Source organism: Gopherus evgoodei, unplaced genomic scaffold (assembly GCF_007399415.2).
Source record: "Gopherus evgoodei ecotype Sinaloan lineage unplaced genomic scaffold, rGopEvg1_v1.p scaffold_32_arrow_ctg1, whole genome shotgun sequence".
NCBI classification, from domain to species: domain Eukaryota; kingdom Metazoa; phylum Chordata; order Testudines; family Testudinidae; genus Gopherus; species Gopherus evgoodei.
Genome location: NW_022059994.1, coordinates 5,676,179 through 5,694,081, shown reverse-complemented (window position 1 = coordinate 5,694,081; position 17,903 = coordinate 5,676,179). Strand labels below are relative to the sequence as shown.

The 17,903-nt window shown below is 50.9% G+C and overlaps 1 protein-coding gene across 2 annotated transcripts; it reads left to right on the top strand.

Moving 5' to 3' along the window:
* The first annotated feature begins 2,616 nt into the window (after positions 1–2,616).
* On the top strand, positions 2,617–15,254 carry LOC115640886 (C-type lectin domain family 2 member B-like). Of its 2 annotated transcripts, none has more exons than XM_030543969.1 (6): positions 2,617–2,684; positions 7,491–7,699; positions 9,023–9,133; positions 10,142–10,353; positions 11,551–11,654; positions 13,185–15,254. In XM_030543969.1, exons 2-6 carry the CDS (start codon positions 7,666–7,668, stop codon positions 13,321–13,323), a joined length of 600 nt encoding a protein of 199 aa, XP_030399829.1. In that variant the 5' UTR covers positions 2,617–2,684; positions 7,491–7,665; the 3' UTR covers positions 13,324–15,254. The 2 variants fall into 2 exon arrangements, with proteins under 2 accessions (XP_030399829.1, XP_030399828.1); XM_030543968.1 differs by lacking the exon at positions 2,617–2,684 and adding an exon at positions 4,274–4,374.
* Positions 15,255–17,903: the final 2,649 nt, after the last annotated feature.

The following is a 17,903-nucleotide window of genomic DNA, read 5'->3' as shown; positions in this document are numbered from 1 at the left end:
CAGACCTTGCACTCCCCGGCGCGTACTCCAGGAGGTGGAGGCCGCTTTGCCGCCCGCTGCTCGGGCCTATCTCGACCGGGTCCTGCGGGAGGGCACGCCCCGCCCACCCCCCACCCAAGCCCTCCGGACCTTTTCATCGGGCCCCTGCCCCGTAGGCCCGACCGCCCCCCCCGTCCCTTCTCCGCAAGCCGGCTGCACGACCTGCAGCCGGTACGTTTCCAAACCGCGCCGAGGAAACAGCTCTACACGCTCGTGCTCCACACCCTTCACCTCCTCACCCTCGTGTCCCGCCCTGATACGAAGTGGCGGGACCTCCTGCCACCTCTGGAGGGTGAGGAGCCCCGGTGGGCCAGCCTCTACTCCACCCTGGTCCCACGGCCCACTGGGGATATTAGTTGGCGGCTCCTCCATGGGGCCGTGAGCACGGGCGTGTACTTGGCGCGGTTTACCCCTGTCCTGGACACCTGCCCCTTCTGCGGCGTGAGGGAGACCCTGGCGCACGTGTACTTAGAGTGCGCCAGGTTGCAGCCCCTACACCGGCTCCTCACAGCCATCCTCTTGCGTTTTTGGTTACACTTTTCCCCTCACCTCCTTCTGTATGCACTCCCTATCCGTGGCCCCACGAAGTCCCGGGACCTCCTGGTCAACCTCCTCCTCGCCCTGGCGAAAAAGGCCATCCACGCGACCAGGGAGGGGAGGTTGGCCGACGGAGACTCCGGTGACTGTGGGGCTTGCTTCCGCTCCATGGTCCGATCACGCATCCGGGCGGAGTTCCTCTGGGCGGCGTCCACTGGCTCCCTTGACGCCTTCGAGGAGCAGTGGGCGCTGTCCAGGGTTCTCTGCTCGGTGTCCCCGTTAGGTTCCCTCCTTCTGACCCTTTGACCTCACTCCTTTCCCTGTTCTTTTATTAGTTGTCCCCCGCACTCAGTGGGTTCTGTGGCCCTGTGGTTACTCCCCTTAGGCTGGGGGAGGATCCTTTAGCAGTGGGCGGGCTTTGCCTGCCCACTTCCCAGACACCCAATAGATGAATAGCACAGGCCAGAGACCTGCCCCACATACTTCCCAGAGCAGATCTGCCCTGCTCACGTTTCCTGGCCACCGGGCACGAGGGAGGGATCCGGAAATCAGCCTCTTCCCCAGCTGTAATAAATAAAAAACAAGCAGCTACATAGGGTCTAGCTTTGCCCACTTGGGGGATCAGCCCTGGGTCCTCCTGATCTCTTCTGCTCCTTGAGGAAAGGAGCAGAGGCTACTGCCTCTGCAGCTTCTCTCCTTACAGTGGAGGAAGGTGATTTCGGGATATTTTAATTTGCAAGCTAGTTTCACATGAGGCAGGGCAGACCTGCAGGTATGGGGGCAAGTGGGAACACAGAACAATGCTTGCAAACCGTATCTGTTCAAAGCATAACATGAGGCAGTAGGAGACTCTGAGCCAAAATGCGGGAGTCAGTTTAGTGGGGCTAATACAGTTGGGACTGAGAGCAGAATTTGGAGCATCGTAGTTAAGGCATAAACTGGGTGGCTAGAAGGCTAGATGGGTGTCAGATGGCAGGAGAATAGAGCTGGGAACAAAAGGATAAAGGAAATAGGTGCATTCAGAAAGAGAAGCTAGGTTGTTACTATGCTGTGTGACTGCACTGCTGTTTGTCTGTCTGTGATGTCCTGGACCCCAAAAATCTTTCCCTCTAGTTTATTCTATGTAAATTCTTATACCACAGCCCATGGGATTATTAGTGCTTGCCTAGAGCCCTGGTTCTCAACCAGGGGTACATGTATGTACCCTGGGGGTACGCAGAGGTCTTCCGGGGACACATCAGCTCATCTAGATCTTTGCCTAGTTTTATAACAGGCTACAGAAAAAGCACCAGCGAAGTCAGCGTGAACGAAAATTTCAGACAGACGATGGCTTGTTTACACTGCTCTATAAACTATGCACAGACAGGTAAGTACAATATTTATATTCCAATTGATTTATAATTATATGATGAGAAAGAAAGCAAATTCATAGTAACAGTGGCTGTGACACTTTGGTACTGAGTATCAGAGGAGTAGCCATGTTACTTTGGTATTGTTATGTCTGATTTCATAAGCAAGTAATTTTTAAGTGAGGTGAAACTTGAGGGGATGCATGCAAGACAGATCAGCCTCCTGAAAGGGGTACAGTTGTCTGGGAAGGCTGAGAGCCGCTGGTCCAGAGCCCAGTAAGTATACATCTACACAGCAATGGAAAACCCGTGGCTGGCCCATGCCAGCTGACTCAGGCTTTCGTGGCTTGGGCTATGCGGCTGTTTCATTTTTGTGTAGACTTCTGGGCTCTGGGACCCTCCCACCAGGAAGGGTCCCAGAGCCTGAACTCCAGTCTTAGCCCAGATGTCTACACAGCAATGAAACAGCCCTGCAAGCCCAAGTCAGGTGGCACGGGCCAGCCACGGGTGTCTAGTTGCTATGTAGACATGCCCTGAGTTTCATGCAGGCACTACGCTGGTTCTGGCACCACATGGCCTGTCTGTCTGAATATTTATCCTGTGCTGATCCTACAACCTTCCTGAGTCATCTCCTGAGTGAGCCCTGTGACTAACCAGGGGCGGGAACAGCCAGTCACAGGAAAACATGAGCCACCCGTATGTGACTGTGCAGAATTTGAGCAGTGGTGTTGTAGCTGTGTCAGTCCGTGCATATACAAGGTGGGTGAGAGATCTTTTACTGCACCAACTTCTGCTAGGGAGAGAAACAAGCTTTCAAGCCTGTCTATTCCAAGCTCTACTGCTGAGGAGTGGGGGGGGGGAGTGGTAAATTGCTTTCCTCTTCCCTGTGCCTCAGTTTCCCCATCTGTGATGGCACAAATGATTTTTGTAAAATGCTAGGAGATCTACTTTATGAAAAGCACCAGATACAAGCTAAGTGGTGGTATTATTATTATTATTATTTATTAAAGACTGTGAGGAGTTCAGATACTCTGATAAGGGAACCTATGGCTAGAGCCCTACTGATCTGGGGGGGGGAGACCAGAAAAATCTGATGTCCATGGGTGCAAGCAAGGGGAAACTGAGGCCCACACAGGGCCATTTTTCATGTGACAGGCTGCTGCCTACATATATTGCAGGTGGCCCCTTTAACGTGCCATGCACTCTTGGCGCACAGCTCAGCCTCCATCAGCAACGAATTGTGCCACTCTCGGGTGATTTCTCTGTGGGCCCCCTGTTGGCATGCTGGGTCCCTCCTCACACAGAGCCCCCTGCTGGAGTTGCATTCCCACCTTCTTCACTGGACCCAGCCTACTCAAAAACAGGTTGCAGTGGGCAGGGAGACACTGATCAGAGTGAAGACCCAAGGCAGTGGGAACTTTGCCTACCCCCACCCCTCCTATAATTGGTTTTCCATGTGCACCATGCCATAAAGGGGAAGGAGGGGGTGTTTTCTTAGACCCCTGCAGAGGCCTCTGTGTGAGGACGGAAGGGCCAGCTGCTAGCATCCCTGCAGAGCTCTGTGATGGATTGTTTTAGGGGTTTCCCCTGGACACCCTGCTCTTCAGGTGTCTGCTGTTACAAGCTTCCTGTGGCCTTCTGGATCAGGCCCTCTGCAAACTCAGGCAGACCTCACTGTGTCAGTTGGGGGCATTTTTGGACACTAATTTTTGCAATCCTGGGGGGGGGGGTGCACAGAGAACCTGCCCTGGGGTGAGGGGAGGAGGAATGGAGTGCACCCAGGGCACCTGCCCTGATGATAAGGGGAAAGAGTGGTATGGGAGAGGGGGACATGAGGGGGACACAGAACTCCTGGCATGGAGGGGCACACAGATGAGGGTAGGAATGGGGGTGAAAAAAGACCCTGGCAATGGGAAGGGGCAACATTGGAGAGGGGATTGTGAGGGTGGCACACAGCGCCTCTGGGCTGGGGGGAGAAGTGAGTCTCCTGGTCTAAGGGTCATGGAGATGTGGGGAGCACACGGAGCCCCTGGCATGAGGGAGGGAGGGAGCAGTTGCAGGTGGGGGGAGGGTCCGTGCAACAGGGCGGGATGGTGGGAAGGGAGGATGCAAAGGCCTTGGTTGTGTGCAAGGAGCTGGACACAAGCTAGGCAGCTGATCCTCCTTAGGAGAAAATAAAAGCGGGGTCTTTTGCAGAAGCTGCAGGGGAAGGGAGGGCTTGGCTAGGCCAGTCGCTTCAAGCCTTGGGCTGGAGGGAGTGAACCGGGTCCTCTGCAGAGGGGGCGGGTCTCGGAGATGTTTACAACGCAGCTGGTTAAAGTGCGTAGCCTCGGCTTTCGCTTTCGCTTTCTCGATCTGCCATCGAAGGGGTGGGTGTGTGTGTGTGTGTTTGTGTTTGTGTTTGTGTTGCTCCGCCAAAGGCTGCCTCCCCACCCCAGCGCCCTGGCGGGTGAGTTTGTTGCTTTGGGGTCCTAACGCAACCCCACATGTTGCTGTCTCAGTGCTTAGCTGCACTCACTTGGGGGGGGTGTATGTGGGGAAGGGCAGGGGGAGAGGGGAAATAATGGGGGGGGGCTGCTTCCCCTCTGCTGCCGTGTGTGTGTGTGGTGGGGGGGGGGATTGCATTTCTCCCGCTGCCTTAGCTCGGGAGCTGAGCCTGCTTGCTTGGGGGGTGGGGGCTGAGGCTGCGGGAGTTGCATTGAACTGTGGGGGGGGGGGCGAAGGGGGGATTGTCTGCAGCCGTGACTGTTGTGTTTTGCACGGAGTTGGGAGACGGGATTGGAGGCCCTTAGCTTGGCATGGGGCAGGCGGGGCTGGCACCAGAGAGGGGCGGGGCTCCAGGTGTTACAGGATGGACCCCACGCGTGTTAGGGTGGAAAACTGCACGTCACTGCCCAGATGATTGTTTCCCTAGGGATTGTGTCCTCGTGGAATAACTTTACTCTGGCACCACGGCTCCGGATTAGCTGCTCCGTGTGTGAATGCTTGGCCTTCATATTCGAGATTCAATTTATAAGGGAAGGCAAACCCTTCCTCCCTGCACCTGGGCTCACTTTACCTTTTCTTCCTTGTCTCTCCCCTGTACTCGCGGTTGGGGATCGGGAGGGGGCACTCTCCCCTTGCAGTCAGTGTCAGCATGATGCCAGGAGGCATTGTGCTGCAGGGAGTGGGACTGGGGGCTCAGTAGGGGGCACTGTCTCCGGGCAGTCAGTCGTGACCCCAGTGCACCAGTGTGACACTAGGGGGCGCTGCAGGACTGGGGGGGGCAAGTGGGGCAATTTGCCCTGGGCCCCATAGGGGCCCCCACAAGAATGTAGTATTCTATAGTATTGCAACTTGTTTTTATGGAAGATGCCCCCAAAATTGCTTTGCCCTAGGTCCCTTAAATCCTCTGGGCAGTGCTGGGGTGCTGTGCTGCAGGAAGTGGGGCTGGGGGCTCAGCAGGGGATACTCTCCCTTGGCAGTCAGTGCTGACCCCGGTGAGGTGCTAGGGTGAAGGTGCTGCTGAAGGTGCCACCTTTAAGCTGCACCCCTGTAACTCATGTAACCCCACTGGGGTTCAGAGAGCCTGGCCCCTTTACAGCCTTGTCCTGAGGCAGCGGAAGAGCTGGTTGCCCTGGGATGGGGAAAGGGGGAGCGACAGGGTGTGCGTGTCTGGTGCTCTAGACAAGAGCTACAAGCAGGCAGGCTCTCACAGTGAAGCAGCCAAGAACGTGCCAGGACAGGAGCCAGGAGGAGCACCGTGCCAGAGAGAAATCACCCAAGAAGGATAAACCGGAGCTGGACCCAGGATCCCTGCTGCCCAAAGCTGTGTGGGACCATGAGCTCTGGAACCTGTGACCTTGCATTAGGAATAAGGAGAGAGGCTGTTAGCTAGTTAAGTGGGGAGTTTGTCCCTCTGTGTGGCTTTGCAGAGAGCTGCAGAAGAGGGCACCGGAGGGGTTTGTTGGGGAAAGTTCACTGCTGCCAAAGGTGACCGGGAGCACCCAAGACTCGCCACTGGACTGGAACTTTGCCCAGATCACCTGAACTCTCTGTAGATGCATTGCTCGGTGCCTGGCCTGTCAGACTGCTGGTACCATTGGGCCTGTGGGACCTCCTGTTGGATATAAACCTGTTTTACTGCTTCTCCCCCCCCCCACCATCTTCCCCTCTGTTTTTCCCCATTCATCCCTCTGTAAATAAATATTTCCCTTTCCTGTATTCACTGGACTGCTCTGGGTGTGTGCTGTGTTCATTCCAGGGGGGTGGAACAGGAGTTTCCCTGCTGTGTTCCTGCAAACGCCTTTTCTTGGCCGGAGCTGCCTGCAGAGCAGACTCCATCTGGGCCACGAGGAGGCCATAGTTACACTAAATTGACTTTAAAAATTGATCTAGTTACACTGAGGCAAATACCTAATGTAGATACCAAAGTCACTGGAAGGGAGAGACCCGGGGGCCATGTCCCCCCTTTTACTGGCTGTAAGAGCAAGCAACGGGGGGAGGGGCAGAAGAGCAGGCATGTTCTTGGGGAGACAAGGTGATGGAGGAGCAAGGCGTCCGGAAGATGTGGGATCTCTGGGGAAGGGGCGAGGCCTCCATGAGAATAGGCAGTGTCAGGGCAGGGGCTCTGGGAGAAGGGGTGGTGTGAGGGCGGGGCCTTTGAGGGCCCGGCAGGGGGTGGGGCGATGGTTTGGGAGCCGGTGGCCCCCTCACTTTTAGCATGCTGCTGCTCCCGGCCCTTCAATGGTTTGTCTTCCTTCAACTGGTTTAAATCTCCATCAGGAATTTACACTAGTATAATTAGAAGATCAATGTTAAAACTGAGTTAGTTACACTGCTACGACTTGTCTAATGTAGACAGGCCATAGATTAGCAGTACAGCACATTCCGCTTGTTCGCAAGCTGCTGGTTGATGCCTGAAAGCTGCCATTATCTCATGCTGCCTGATAAGCGGAAGTCAGGGTTGTGGTGCTGTAGCCAGGAAAGGACTCGCTAGGACATGATTTCTCTGGCTCCAGCCCCGCAAACCTGCCTGCAAGCAGGAGCTTTCCCTGGAGACTGGGGGTCTGGGGGATGCTGACCTTTTTTAAGCTGTGAAGCTGATTGCAAATAGCCAGACCAGTTACCTTTATTGTCAACTGGACAGTATCGGTTCCAGGCAAAACGTAGTGAGGGTTGTTATTAAGCAGCATCTACTGTAAATAACATCTCTGGTTGCATCTGGTTGCCTTTTCTGTGTCTCTTTCCTGAAGAAGAAAGGGGCATTCCAGTCAAATTTCCATATAGGAACTGGCTTCCTGGAAAATCCCCCTTCAGTTGCACTTTGGACAGGGGCAGTTCTCTTCTTTTCCAGTGGTGGGTGAATAAATCCCCGTGTGTAATCTCTGCCTATCCATTTTACATTCTGAATCCCTTTAGAGTCCAGTGGCAGGGAGGAAATCCAGGATTCTGAGGCAATGTGAGATTGTTTGTTACACTGCTAACACCTCTGGATGTGTGGACAGGGCTGGGGAAGGAACCTAGGGTTCAGAGAAACCCAGGCAACCCTTGAAAATCAGGACTGTTTCTGTCTCTTGATTTCAGTTCGTCCAGTAGCTGCCAAAGGCAGAGGATCTGGCGCTGGGATCTCTGAAGTTGATTGCTGGCTCCAAATTGGACCCAATTGCAGCTAGAGAGGAACTGGTCAGAGCCCAGGGCGTGTACCCCAGCGTTCATCTGTCTTGGTGAGAGAAGAGAGGTGACAAAAGGTGTGGGTCCCATGGATTCGGAGCTGTCACGCAATGGAAGACAAGGTAACTGACGCTTGACTGAGTAGGAACAGTCTGGAAGCTACATCTATACTTAGGGTATCTAAGTACTTGGTTTTTTGACCGCAAAGTCTGGTTACTGGTGGTGGGGGAGGCGCTGGGTCATTACCCGCTCCAGCCCCTACTCAGCTGGGGTCACCGCCTCCTGCGTCGGGTGGCTGCAGCTCCGAGCCCCAGCTCTGCAAGCAAGTTCCTCCCGACCCGGGAAGGGGAGAGAGGGGAATAAACAGCAAGCAAGGGTGGGGAGGAGGGAAAGAGGAGCAAATGGGGATAGGGCCTTGGGGAAGGGGAGGGCAGGGGCATGGCCTCGGGAAGAGGTGGGGTGGGGAAGGTTCTGGCACTCCTGCAGGAGTGTCTGTTTCTTAAATATTACAAAATGTTTCAGAGGCATGTAAGTGATCTGCCAAAGGTGATACGAAGTCTGTGGCCCTGACTCTCAGTCCTATTTTGAGCAGTTCTAGATTGGTAAAGAGTGACCAGTGCAGTCCTGAAACTGGGAGCTGGCTCATCTGCTTTCTGAGGATCCTGTGGGTGTGGGAGAAGGGAAGGAAAATGCTTTTTTTTTTTTTTGTTGCTGAAATTTTGGTGGCTTCATCATTTTGGCTGGATGGAACTAATTTGAGAAACAGTCAGATGAGGAGCCTTAGGGAAGCTAAAAGGAAACGGGACAGAAGGAAAGTCTTGGCATCATGTGTCTGCTGCTGGATCATTGTGATCCAGGGCAAGCTGCCTCGGTTTCCCCAGCTGTGAAGTAGGGGCGATAATACCGCCTAGCAGGTGTGCAAGTAAGCTCAGTGATGGCAGAGGGCTGCAAGCATTGGAAGAAAGGGGCTGTGGAAGTGCAAAGTTGGTTACTCCTTGGGATTTCTCCTGAGTTTTCCCGCTGCCTTCCATGAACCTGGGGTTGCCAACTCTAACTGAAGCTATTCTAGGAGGGTTCCCCCCATATGATGTAATGCCATTTTTTTCAAAGAGCCTATTAAAATCTCCCTGCTTGCTTCAGTAGTCACTGGGAGATTGACGCTGATTCCGGGAGACTCCAGGCCAATCCTGAGGGGTTGGCAACCCTACGTGAACCTGGTTCCTTGTGTTAAATGTGGAAGCAGATTGTGCATCAGATTGTGAGGGGCTCCGTACCAGGAGCACTTTCGCAGCACCATTAATACTTTATCATCTGTTCCCCACCTGGGAAGCCAGTTGCCCTGGTGATGGGCTGGCTAATGGAATGCTACCTGGTCTCTGGCAACATAAGTGCTGACGGTGCTGAATCCATCTGGTGCCATGAATGGGTTTGTTTTCCTCTTTCAGGTGGCCTGCCTCACTTCAAACACAGGACAGCTGTTGGGTGGAAAGTCCTGCTGATCATCGGTGTTGTACTCGCAGCCGTTGTTGTTGTGGTTCTCATGATACTTTTGCCTGGTGAGTTGTCGGCCATCGCTGCCCATTCTCATTCCCCAGCCACAGATTCTCTCCTAGGCGACGTGAGGGGGGAGGCATGTGGGGTTAGATGCCTCCCTCAGATTTCTGTCAGGGTGCACGGGTGAGAGGGACATGCAGGGAAGCCAGGTGACTCGCAATTCGCATCCCTTCCTTACGAGCCAGCAACTGCAGTTACCAGTTGCCTCTGTTTGGCTTGAAATTAATTTTAATAATTGGAGATATACTTATCTCATGGAACTGGAAAGGACCTCAAAAGTCATCCAGTCCAGCCCCCGGCCTTCACTAGCAGGACCAAGTACTGATTTTTGCCCCAGATCCTTAAGTGGCCCCCTCAAGGATTGAACTCACAACCCTGGGTTTAGCAGGCCAATGCACAAAGCACTGAGCTATCCCTCCCCTGCTATCCCTAATTACATGTATGTGATGCTTCCTACAACCACCTCTGCTGGTCCCTTTGGTTACCCCCTCTTATACTTTCACGGAGAAGCTAGCTTAAAGCAGCCCGTCTGCCTGAAAGTGTTTCCACAGCTCGTGGGGACCATCCCTCCACAGGAAGGTTTAGGAGACTCCTGGGATCGGATTTTAAAATGCTCCGGACCAGATGTTCAGGACCTAACGTGCTGAGCCCTTTTGAAAATCCAGCGGCTTCTTTTGGTGTGTCAGTGGGAGCTGAGAGCTTGTGCAAATCTGGCCCTGAAAGCTCCTGAAACATCCGGCAGCCACGCAGAAAGGCTGCCGGAAGAGGACGGCTGGCAACTGTACTAGACCAGAGGACAAGTCAGCCCTGAGCAAAAAACCAAAGTACCTTTAAACAGGCAGATCTGGGCTTGTACCTGATAACATGACCCATTTCAATGTCAGTTGATTCATTGGCACAGAAACATGCTACCCACAATACATAAGGTGGCACATTTATCAGCTTCCTCCCTTGAATTTAGAAAAAGCAAAGGGACAAGTCTCTTATCACTGTTACTCTCTTAACTTCAGTGAAATCTCCACCCGAATCCAAGCTGCCTCCTGTCTACACCCCAACCCAGCTAAGTGCAAAACGCCCCGGTGCCTGCTGCCCAGATGGCTGGGTCGGGTTTAGAGGGAAATGCTATTATTTCTCTGATGCCGAGGGGACCTGGGACTCCAGCCAGAGCCTCTGCTCTTCACTCAATGCCTCCCTGGCTGAGATCGACACCGAGAAAGACCTGGTAAGGAAAAACAAAAAGTGAAACTGATCTAGATACCAGGGAGCGTGTTGGTATGATCTTGTCCCAGGGCTCCTTCTAGTGCTCTTGTGAGGGGAAAATCATCTGGAACAAAAGCTCTGGCAGCTGGACTCTCACCTCAGATAGATACAAATATTAAAAATAATCCAGCCGTGTTAATTAGAACGGCCATACTGGGTCAGACCGATGGCGTATCTAGCCTGGTATCCCGTCTCGGATGGTGGCCCTTACCAGAGCTTATGGGGTAGGGTACAGAACAGGGCTTTTGTGGAGTGATCCACCTCTGCTTTCCACTTCCAGCTTCTGGCAGTCAGAGGTTTAGGGTCGCAAGACTGGGGTTGCATCTCTGACCATCTTGGCTAATAGCCATTGATGGGACGTATCTAGTTTTTCATGGTGATCTGCAAAGGGTTTTTAAATAAAATTGGACTTGGGCCCTAATAAATCTTAATCTGTCTCTGAGGACACTAGATGGGGAAGGCTGAGAGTTACTACCGAGAATTCGTTCTCGAGTGTCTGGCTGGTGGGTCTTACCCACTTGTTCAGGGTTTAAATAATCACCATCTATTGGGTCGGGAAGGAATTTTCCTTGTGGGTCAGATTGGCAGAGACCCTGCAGGTCTTCTTGCCTTCCTCTGAAGCATGGGACATTTGCACGTTTAAACTAGAGTAAATGATTCTCTGTAATGTGAAATCTTCAAATTATGATTTGAGGACTTCAGTAAGTCAGCCAGAGGTTATGGGTCTATTACAGGAGTGCTTGGGCGAGGTTTGGTGGCCTGTGATGTGCCAGAGGTCAGACTAGATAATTAAGAGAGTTTCTTTTGGCCTTAAAGTGTGAGTCTTGCAGAAAAGTGATATCCCTCCCAGTAACCCCAGCAGATATCCTCTCCAGTCCTCCCCACCAGATACCTGCCACTGTGCCCAACAGTGTAAGCATGTTAGCTGGATGTCGCTATTTAAACATTTAGCAGCAAAATAGTTAACGTTGAGTTAGACATCACTAGTTAACACGGGTGGAGCCGAAATGTGCAGTTCATAGCTAATGTTTGAGACTCTCTGCAGATTCAGGGACCATCTACACTAGGAAATGGATTTGTTTCAGGCAACAGTTCCCCTTGAAGTGGTGACTGAAAATAGCTTAACCGTAATTAATTAATGTGCTTTTCTTTTTTTAAGGACTTCGTTATGCGATATAAAGGCATCTCTGAGTTCTGGATTGGCCTGAAGCGAGTATCAGCGCAGCTCTGGCAATGGGTGAATGGCGAACAGTTCAACAACCTGTGAGCCCTGTTCTAGCTAGTTACTTTGTTGGGTTCCAAATGGGAAAAGGGCTGAATTCAGGCAGATAAAAAAATTAGTTATTCCCAAAACATGGGTTACTTTTCTCCTTTGTGACATTTCCCCCAGTCTTTGGGGCTCATCCCCCCCTTGCTGACCTAGCAGATCAGTGGGCTGCATGCCCTTCCCCAGGCTCCCACCTTCTTAGATGGAATTGACAGACCCAGGTATTCTTCTGAAAAGTTCACTGGGGATTTAAGCCCAGATTTTTAAAGGTACTTCAGCATTGCAAAGCCGAAATAACTTTCAGAAGTGACTTAGGCTCAGAGGCAGATTAAGGTTTTGTAGGGCCCTGGGCCAGAGCAAGTGGGGGCCCCTCCCCACCCCTTCCACCTGGAGTCCTGCCTGGCCCCGCCATCACTCTTGCTGGGGAAATGGGATCAGGGCACAGGGGCTTGCCTCACTCTGCCCGCCTGATGCTCCTGCTAGGCAGTACGGGGAAGCCCCAGCACCCTGACCCCGCTCCCCAGCCAGAATGGTGGGCAGGGCACAGGGGTGCCCCAATTTGCAGGGGCCCCTAGGCAAGGGCCGCATTGGCCCAGTGGCTAATCTGCCACTGCATAGGCTTCTAAGTCATTTGGGCTTTGCAATGCCGAGCAGAGGAGCGATGCCCAAATAACTTTCAAAATCTGGACCTTAAGCCTTCCTCCTCCTGCCTAATGAAAAAAGTAGAAAGAGAGGCTCCAGGGCCCATGCTGAGTTAATGCCAGTGGCTGCTGGTAAGGAATCTGGCAGGACAATCCCTGATGTCACAGTTATGCTGCAGAAATAACCACGTTTGTGACCCAGCTATGTTAAAAGGTGTCTTGCGTTGCCAGTGTGGACAAAGGACCACTCCTGAACTTTACTGGAGATGAACATTTTAGTCTTTTTTCAGAGTAGCAGCGGTGTGAGTCGGTATCAGCAAAAAGAACAGGAGTCCTTGTGGCTCAGACAAGTTCATTTGAGCATAAGCTTTCATGGGCTAAAACCCACTTCATCAGATGCATGCAGTGGAAGATACAGTAGGAAAATATATATACACAGAACATGAAAAAATGGGTGTTGCCATACCAGCTGTAACGAGGGTAACTAAGAGCTATTAGCAGCAGAAGGAAAAAAACTTTTGTAGTGACAATCAGGATGGCCCATTTCCAACCACTGACAAGAAGATGTGAGTAGCAGAGGGGGGAAAACATTAGCATAGGCAAACAGTTTTTTTACTTTGTGTAGTGACCCATCCATTCCCAGTCTTTATTCAAGCCTAATTTAATGGTGTCTAGTTTGCAAATTAATTCCAGTTCTGCAGTTTCTCATTGGAGTCTGGTTTTTGAAGGGTTTTTTGTCAGATTATTACGATTTGGAGATCTGTAATTGAGTTAAATGAATGATGCAGGAAGGGGGCAATCCTGAGGGGTTTCACTGGATGGGACCAACTGGCAGGGAAATGCCTGGCCCCTGCCCGACTTATCGCCAGGGCATCTCTGTTGCAGGTTTACGGTAAGAGGAGAAGGCGACTGTGCGTACCTGAGCGACGACTTTGCCACTTCATCGTGGTGCTCCACAAAGCGCTACTGGATCTGCAGCAAACCCGACGGGATGCGAAGGCAGGACGCGATGCCGGGGGACTGAAGGGTGAAGGCTGGGAAAATGCCTCAAGGCCCAGCTGCCTGCCACTCCAAACATTGCTCAATAAGATCCTCAGTAGAGCTTGACAGTTTTTTTTTTTTTTTTTTTTGAAATAAGCCTCTCTAATTTTCTCTGTTGTGGCCCCTGTATAGCCCTCGCCTTCCTGGTTGTGTAACTAAGACCTGATCTACACATAAAGCTTAACTCCTGAATGCTATAGTTAGGCTGATGTAACCCCCAGTGTAGACGCAGCTAAGTTGACCTAGGTCCTGTCACTGGGAAGGCGGTGTTCCTACAGGGATGGGGAAACCCCCTTCCCCCACTGTAGGATATCTGCTCGGGGATTATGCCAGCGTAGTCTGCTGCCATGTCCCCATACTGTGACATGGATTAAAACCCCTTCCCAGCTCTGTTTGCTCATGTTGTCTTCCAACCCTGAGCAACAAAGTTGTGAGTTAAGGGTAAGTGGGACCGGGATCGGAACTCACCAGTGGTCCCTTTGTTGACACTCATTCAGTGCTGCCTCCTGCAGAGGGTCGACTTTGTTGCATTGTCTCGCAAATCAATACGTAGTTGCTGCCTCTTTGCTGGAGAGTCTGCTTTGCGGAACCAAGATGACAATTAAGGAGGGCCAGAAATGAGAGGCAGGTTAAAATGGAAATTGTAATGTCTGTATGTTTGAGAGTGTCAGGGCCTTGCTGGGCTTATTGAGATTGTAAAGGGAAGGCCAGGCATGCCAGAAGTTGATAACTAGCTAGGTGAGCCAGCAGAAGAGTTAGGGGCACCTGTGAAGAGGCTGTGGAGATGCCTAGGAGCGGTGTTTACCCTTGTGAGAAGGCATCCGGTTGTGTACTCTGTAGTAGCAATGCGTCACCATTGCATTCCATTGACAGGAAGTTGCCTACAAACTTACAGGCAGAGCAGATGCCTTTTACTTTAATTGAAGCCTCTTTACGAGATCGTGGCAGAGAAGCTGAGGTGTAATAGAACCCTTGCGATTGCGCTTGACTCTCACCGTGATCAAGTTTTTGGTCAGTGAGCAAAAACAAACCACAAAATCCGATTCAGGGTCAGCAGGTGGGTTTCCTGACTTTGTGAAAGAAACTTTGAACTTTCTAGTGTAGACATAGCCGAAGCACTGCCCTGGGAGCACTCCCGCAGCAGTGCTTTGATGTGAGTGCGGCCACGCGTGAGTACTGGCTGAGTTCTCCCAGTGCTCCTGGTAATCCACCTCCATGAGGGGAAAAGCTCCGAGCGTGGCTCCCAGTGCCCTGAGCCTGTCCACACTAGCACTTTAAAACACTCAGACTTGCTGTGCTTAAGGGTGTATGTGGTTTTTTCACACCCCGTAGCCAACAAGTTAGAGCGCTTTAATTTGCCAGTGTAGACATGGCCTTAGATAAGTGCAAAGGTCAACATGGTCAAACCCTAAGACATAGTCTTTAGATGCTAGAAGGGTCATTTGCAACTGTTGCTTACGAGTTTAATTCCCCTCGGACTCCTTTGCAAGCCAAAGTACAAGTACTTTTGTGGAGGACAAGACGCACATTTTCCCGTAGTTTGGGTATTTTCTAGCTGCATCATCTGTTCAGACCACAGGAGGCTGAATCTAAATAATTGAAATGTATGAAATCTCACAACTAATGAAAATTAATTTTGTGTGATACCATGGAGTGTTCACTGGTAACCTATTTAACAATTTGCTGCTCACTCCTTCTGTTTCACAAAGTTTGCTATGACTGTCAGTCCTATAAGCTAACTGTAAAAAAAAAGCACCTTATTTTTCTTCTGTTGTAATTTGCTCAGTCATTGCCCATAAAGTTTAAGGCAAGACAGTACTTGTTTTATTTAATCTATCTTCCATCCTTCTAACTTAGAGACAACTGAACATTTTCTAATGACAAGTTTGTCAAGAAATAGTTAATGTTCAACTATGTCTTTTTTGAAGAAATGTCATTTTCAGTAACTTCATATTTTAAAAAGTGTTTTGAAGTTGTTTAAAATCAAACATTGGGCTTCACCTTAAATTGTTTTTTTCAGAATTTTATAAAATGTTATGAACTGTGGATTTTTTTCATTCTTCTCACCACTTTCTGGCTGCTTTCCAACTTTTGCCAGGTGGAAAACAGAGCATTTCTGAAAGTAATACTTTGTGTTAGTGGAGTGAGGATAGGGCCCAGGGCAGAGGGAGGTCAAGCACCCACCAGTGGGAGCAGAAGTCAACACCTATCCATGGCAGCTGCAATGAAGTCAGCTTCCTGTGGGCCAGCCTTTGCTGTTGTGTTTGAAGCCCATTTTCCATCTGCTTACCTTCAAGCCAGCACTGATTAGCCAGTGTTCTCCTGCTGGTCAACTTTGGGCACAGCCCATCCTTCCTTTGTAAAGAATAGCTGGTGAGGGAAGATAGTGCTGTGGCTTCAAGCCCCTGAAGCAAGGGAGCAAACCCCACTCCAGGCAGGACCACTGGGATCCACAGAGAGCTGTGCTAGTGTTGGCCGATCATCTGGCAGCCATGCACAGAAGCTAGATATGCAGATCCACTAGTCCCAGGGCAGTCTGTCTCTCCTATCCCCACCAGATTCCTGGTAGCCCAGATCCTCCGGAGGGGGTGTGTGTAACAAACACACAAGCGATCTGGGACCATCTCCATCCCCCCCTGTGATCCCACTGAAGACAACAGCATGGCAGAAAAGTTAGTGTCAACTGGGGTAATGACTTATACCAGGGGTTATTTGAATCCCTGCAATATGACAAGTTTGATGCTGATTTCCTAGCTTCCGGGGACTGTGCATTAGGGTAGAAGAGGTAGGAAGTGGGTAGTGAAGACCCAATCAGCTTGAATGGAGACAGCTGGAGGGAGACACTTAAAGGAAGACCCTTGCTCACCTGCAAGCAGAGAGAGCAGATCTGAGGCTGAACTTGATTTCCCAGAGAAGAGGTTAAGTTTTTGTTGCTTTGTGCTGGCTTTGGGTGTGGCGTGCCCCAGAAGGGGGAGAAGTTTGGTAAGTGGCCCAGCTGAAGAGCAAGGTAAGTTGGGGGAGAAGCCCAGTTGGGATGCTGAAGGGCTTGCAAGGGGGTGCGCTGATAAGAACGTGCTATAACCCAAACTGCAATGGCAGCAGGGCAGGCTCATGCAGAGCAGCCCTGGGCATGGGAGCGTGAATTAAGTAAGTCACTTTACACCCTGGTGTTAGAACTTGCTTTCCAATAACAGTCAGAGGAGTGACTGCTTTACCCTGGCATAACAGACTGAAAGTGTGTAATACTGACAGCTAGGGGCCAGGAGACATTTGATCCCCCTCTGCTAAAGGTTTCAGGGTAGCACCCATGTTAGTCTTACCCACAGAAAGATCAGGAGAACTTGTGACACTTTAGAGATTAACAGATTTATTTGAGTATATGCTTTTGTGGGCTACAGCCCACTTCTTTGGATGCATAGAAATGAACATATATTGAGGAGATAGATACACACAGAACATGGTAAGACAACTCCCACCTTTTTCAACTCTGAGTGGCCAATTAGGGTGATTTTAGCTATTTGGCATTAGGATACTAGCCCGGCAAGGCTAGTCCAATATTCTGCCCTGAACCAAAAAAAAAAAGGTGGGGGCAGCAGATCAAACCGAAGGGAGAGGTTTGCAGCCGAGACCCCGGAGAGCTGAAGCCAATACTCACTCCACTGCAAGTTGGAGCTTGTGAAGAAGCCAGGAAGGTTCACAATAGGTTAAAAAGATACTCAGCAGAGATCAGTGCCCCCTTGTGCAAAGATAAATGAGACACTCCCTCTGCTGTATAGCTTATAGTCTAAATAGATATTCCCACAGACAAGAGGGACAGGGGAGAGAGGCACAGAGATAAATACAATAATAAAACCACTTTAAAACAATTAATCACATTTACTTATGATTAAGGCTACAACGGCAGCATGGATACTTTATATTAAGAAAAGTCAGACAGGATGCAGGCAAGAAACAACTCATGGCTGCCCAAAGCCTGTTTCCTGGCATTGAATTACTAGAATGTTCAAGAAAAGTTGTGTAGGGCTTATCTTTGGGACACACCCACACTCACAGTCCCTCCCCTAAAGTGCTTATAATGTACACGGAGAAATATCTCATTTTAAAGATGGGGAAAACTAAGGCATGGGACAGTGGAAGGCCACATTTTCAGAAGAGCTTGGCTCCCTGTTCAGTAGCTCCATGATCCTTTGAACTAACACCCAGCCCCACAGTCTGAGCTGACTATACAGCCCTGAGTTAAAATCTACTAGAACTGGAAGGGACTCCAAGGGGTCATTGAGCCCAGCCCCCTGCCTTCACTAGCAGGACCAGTACTGATTTTGCCCCAGATCACTAAGTGGCCCTCTCAAGGACTGAACTCACAATCTGGGGTTTAGTAGGCCAATTTGCAAACTGAGCTATCCCTCCCCCCAGTTACTCAAAGTCAGACAGGGAGTCAGGAGACCTGGCTCTTCCACCAAGTCCCAACCCGGTGCATTAAACACAAGGGCATCCCTGGCCCTACATGGGGAGAAGCCACATCCAGACTCAAGCCACCAGCTAGTGTGATGATCATAGCCACCC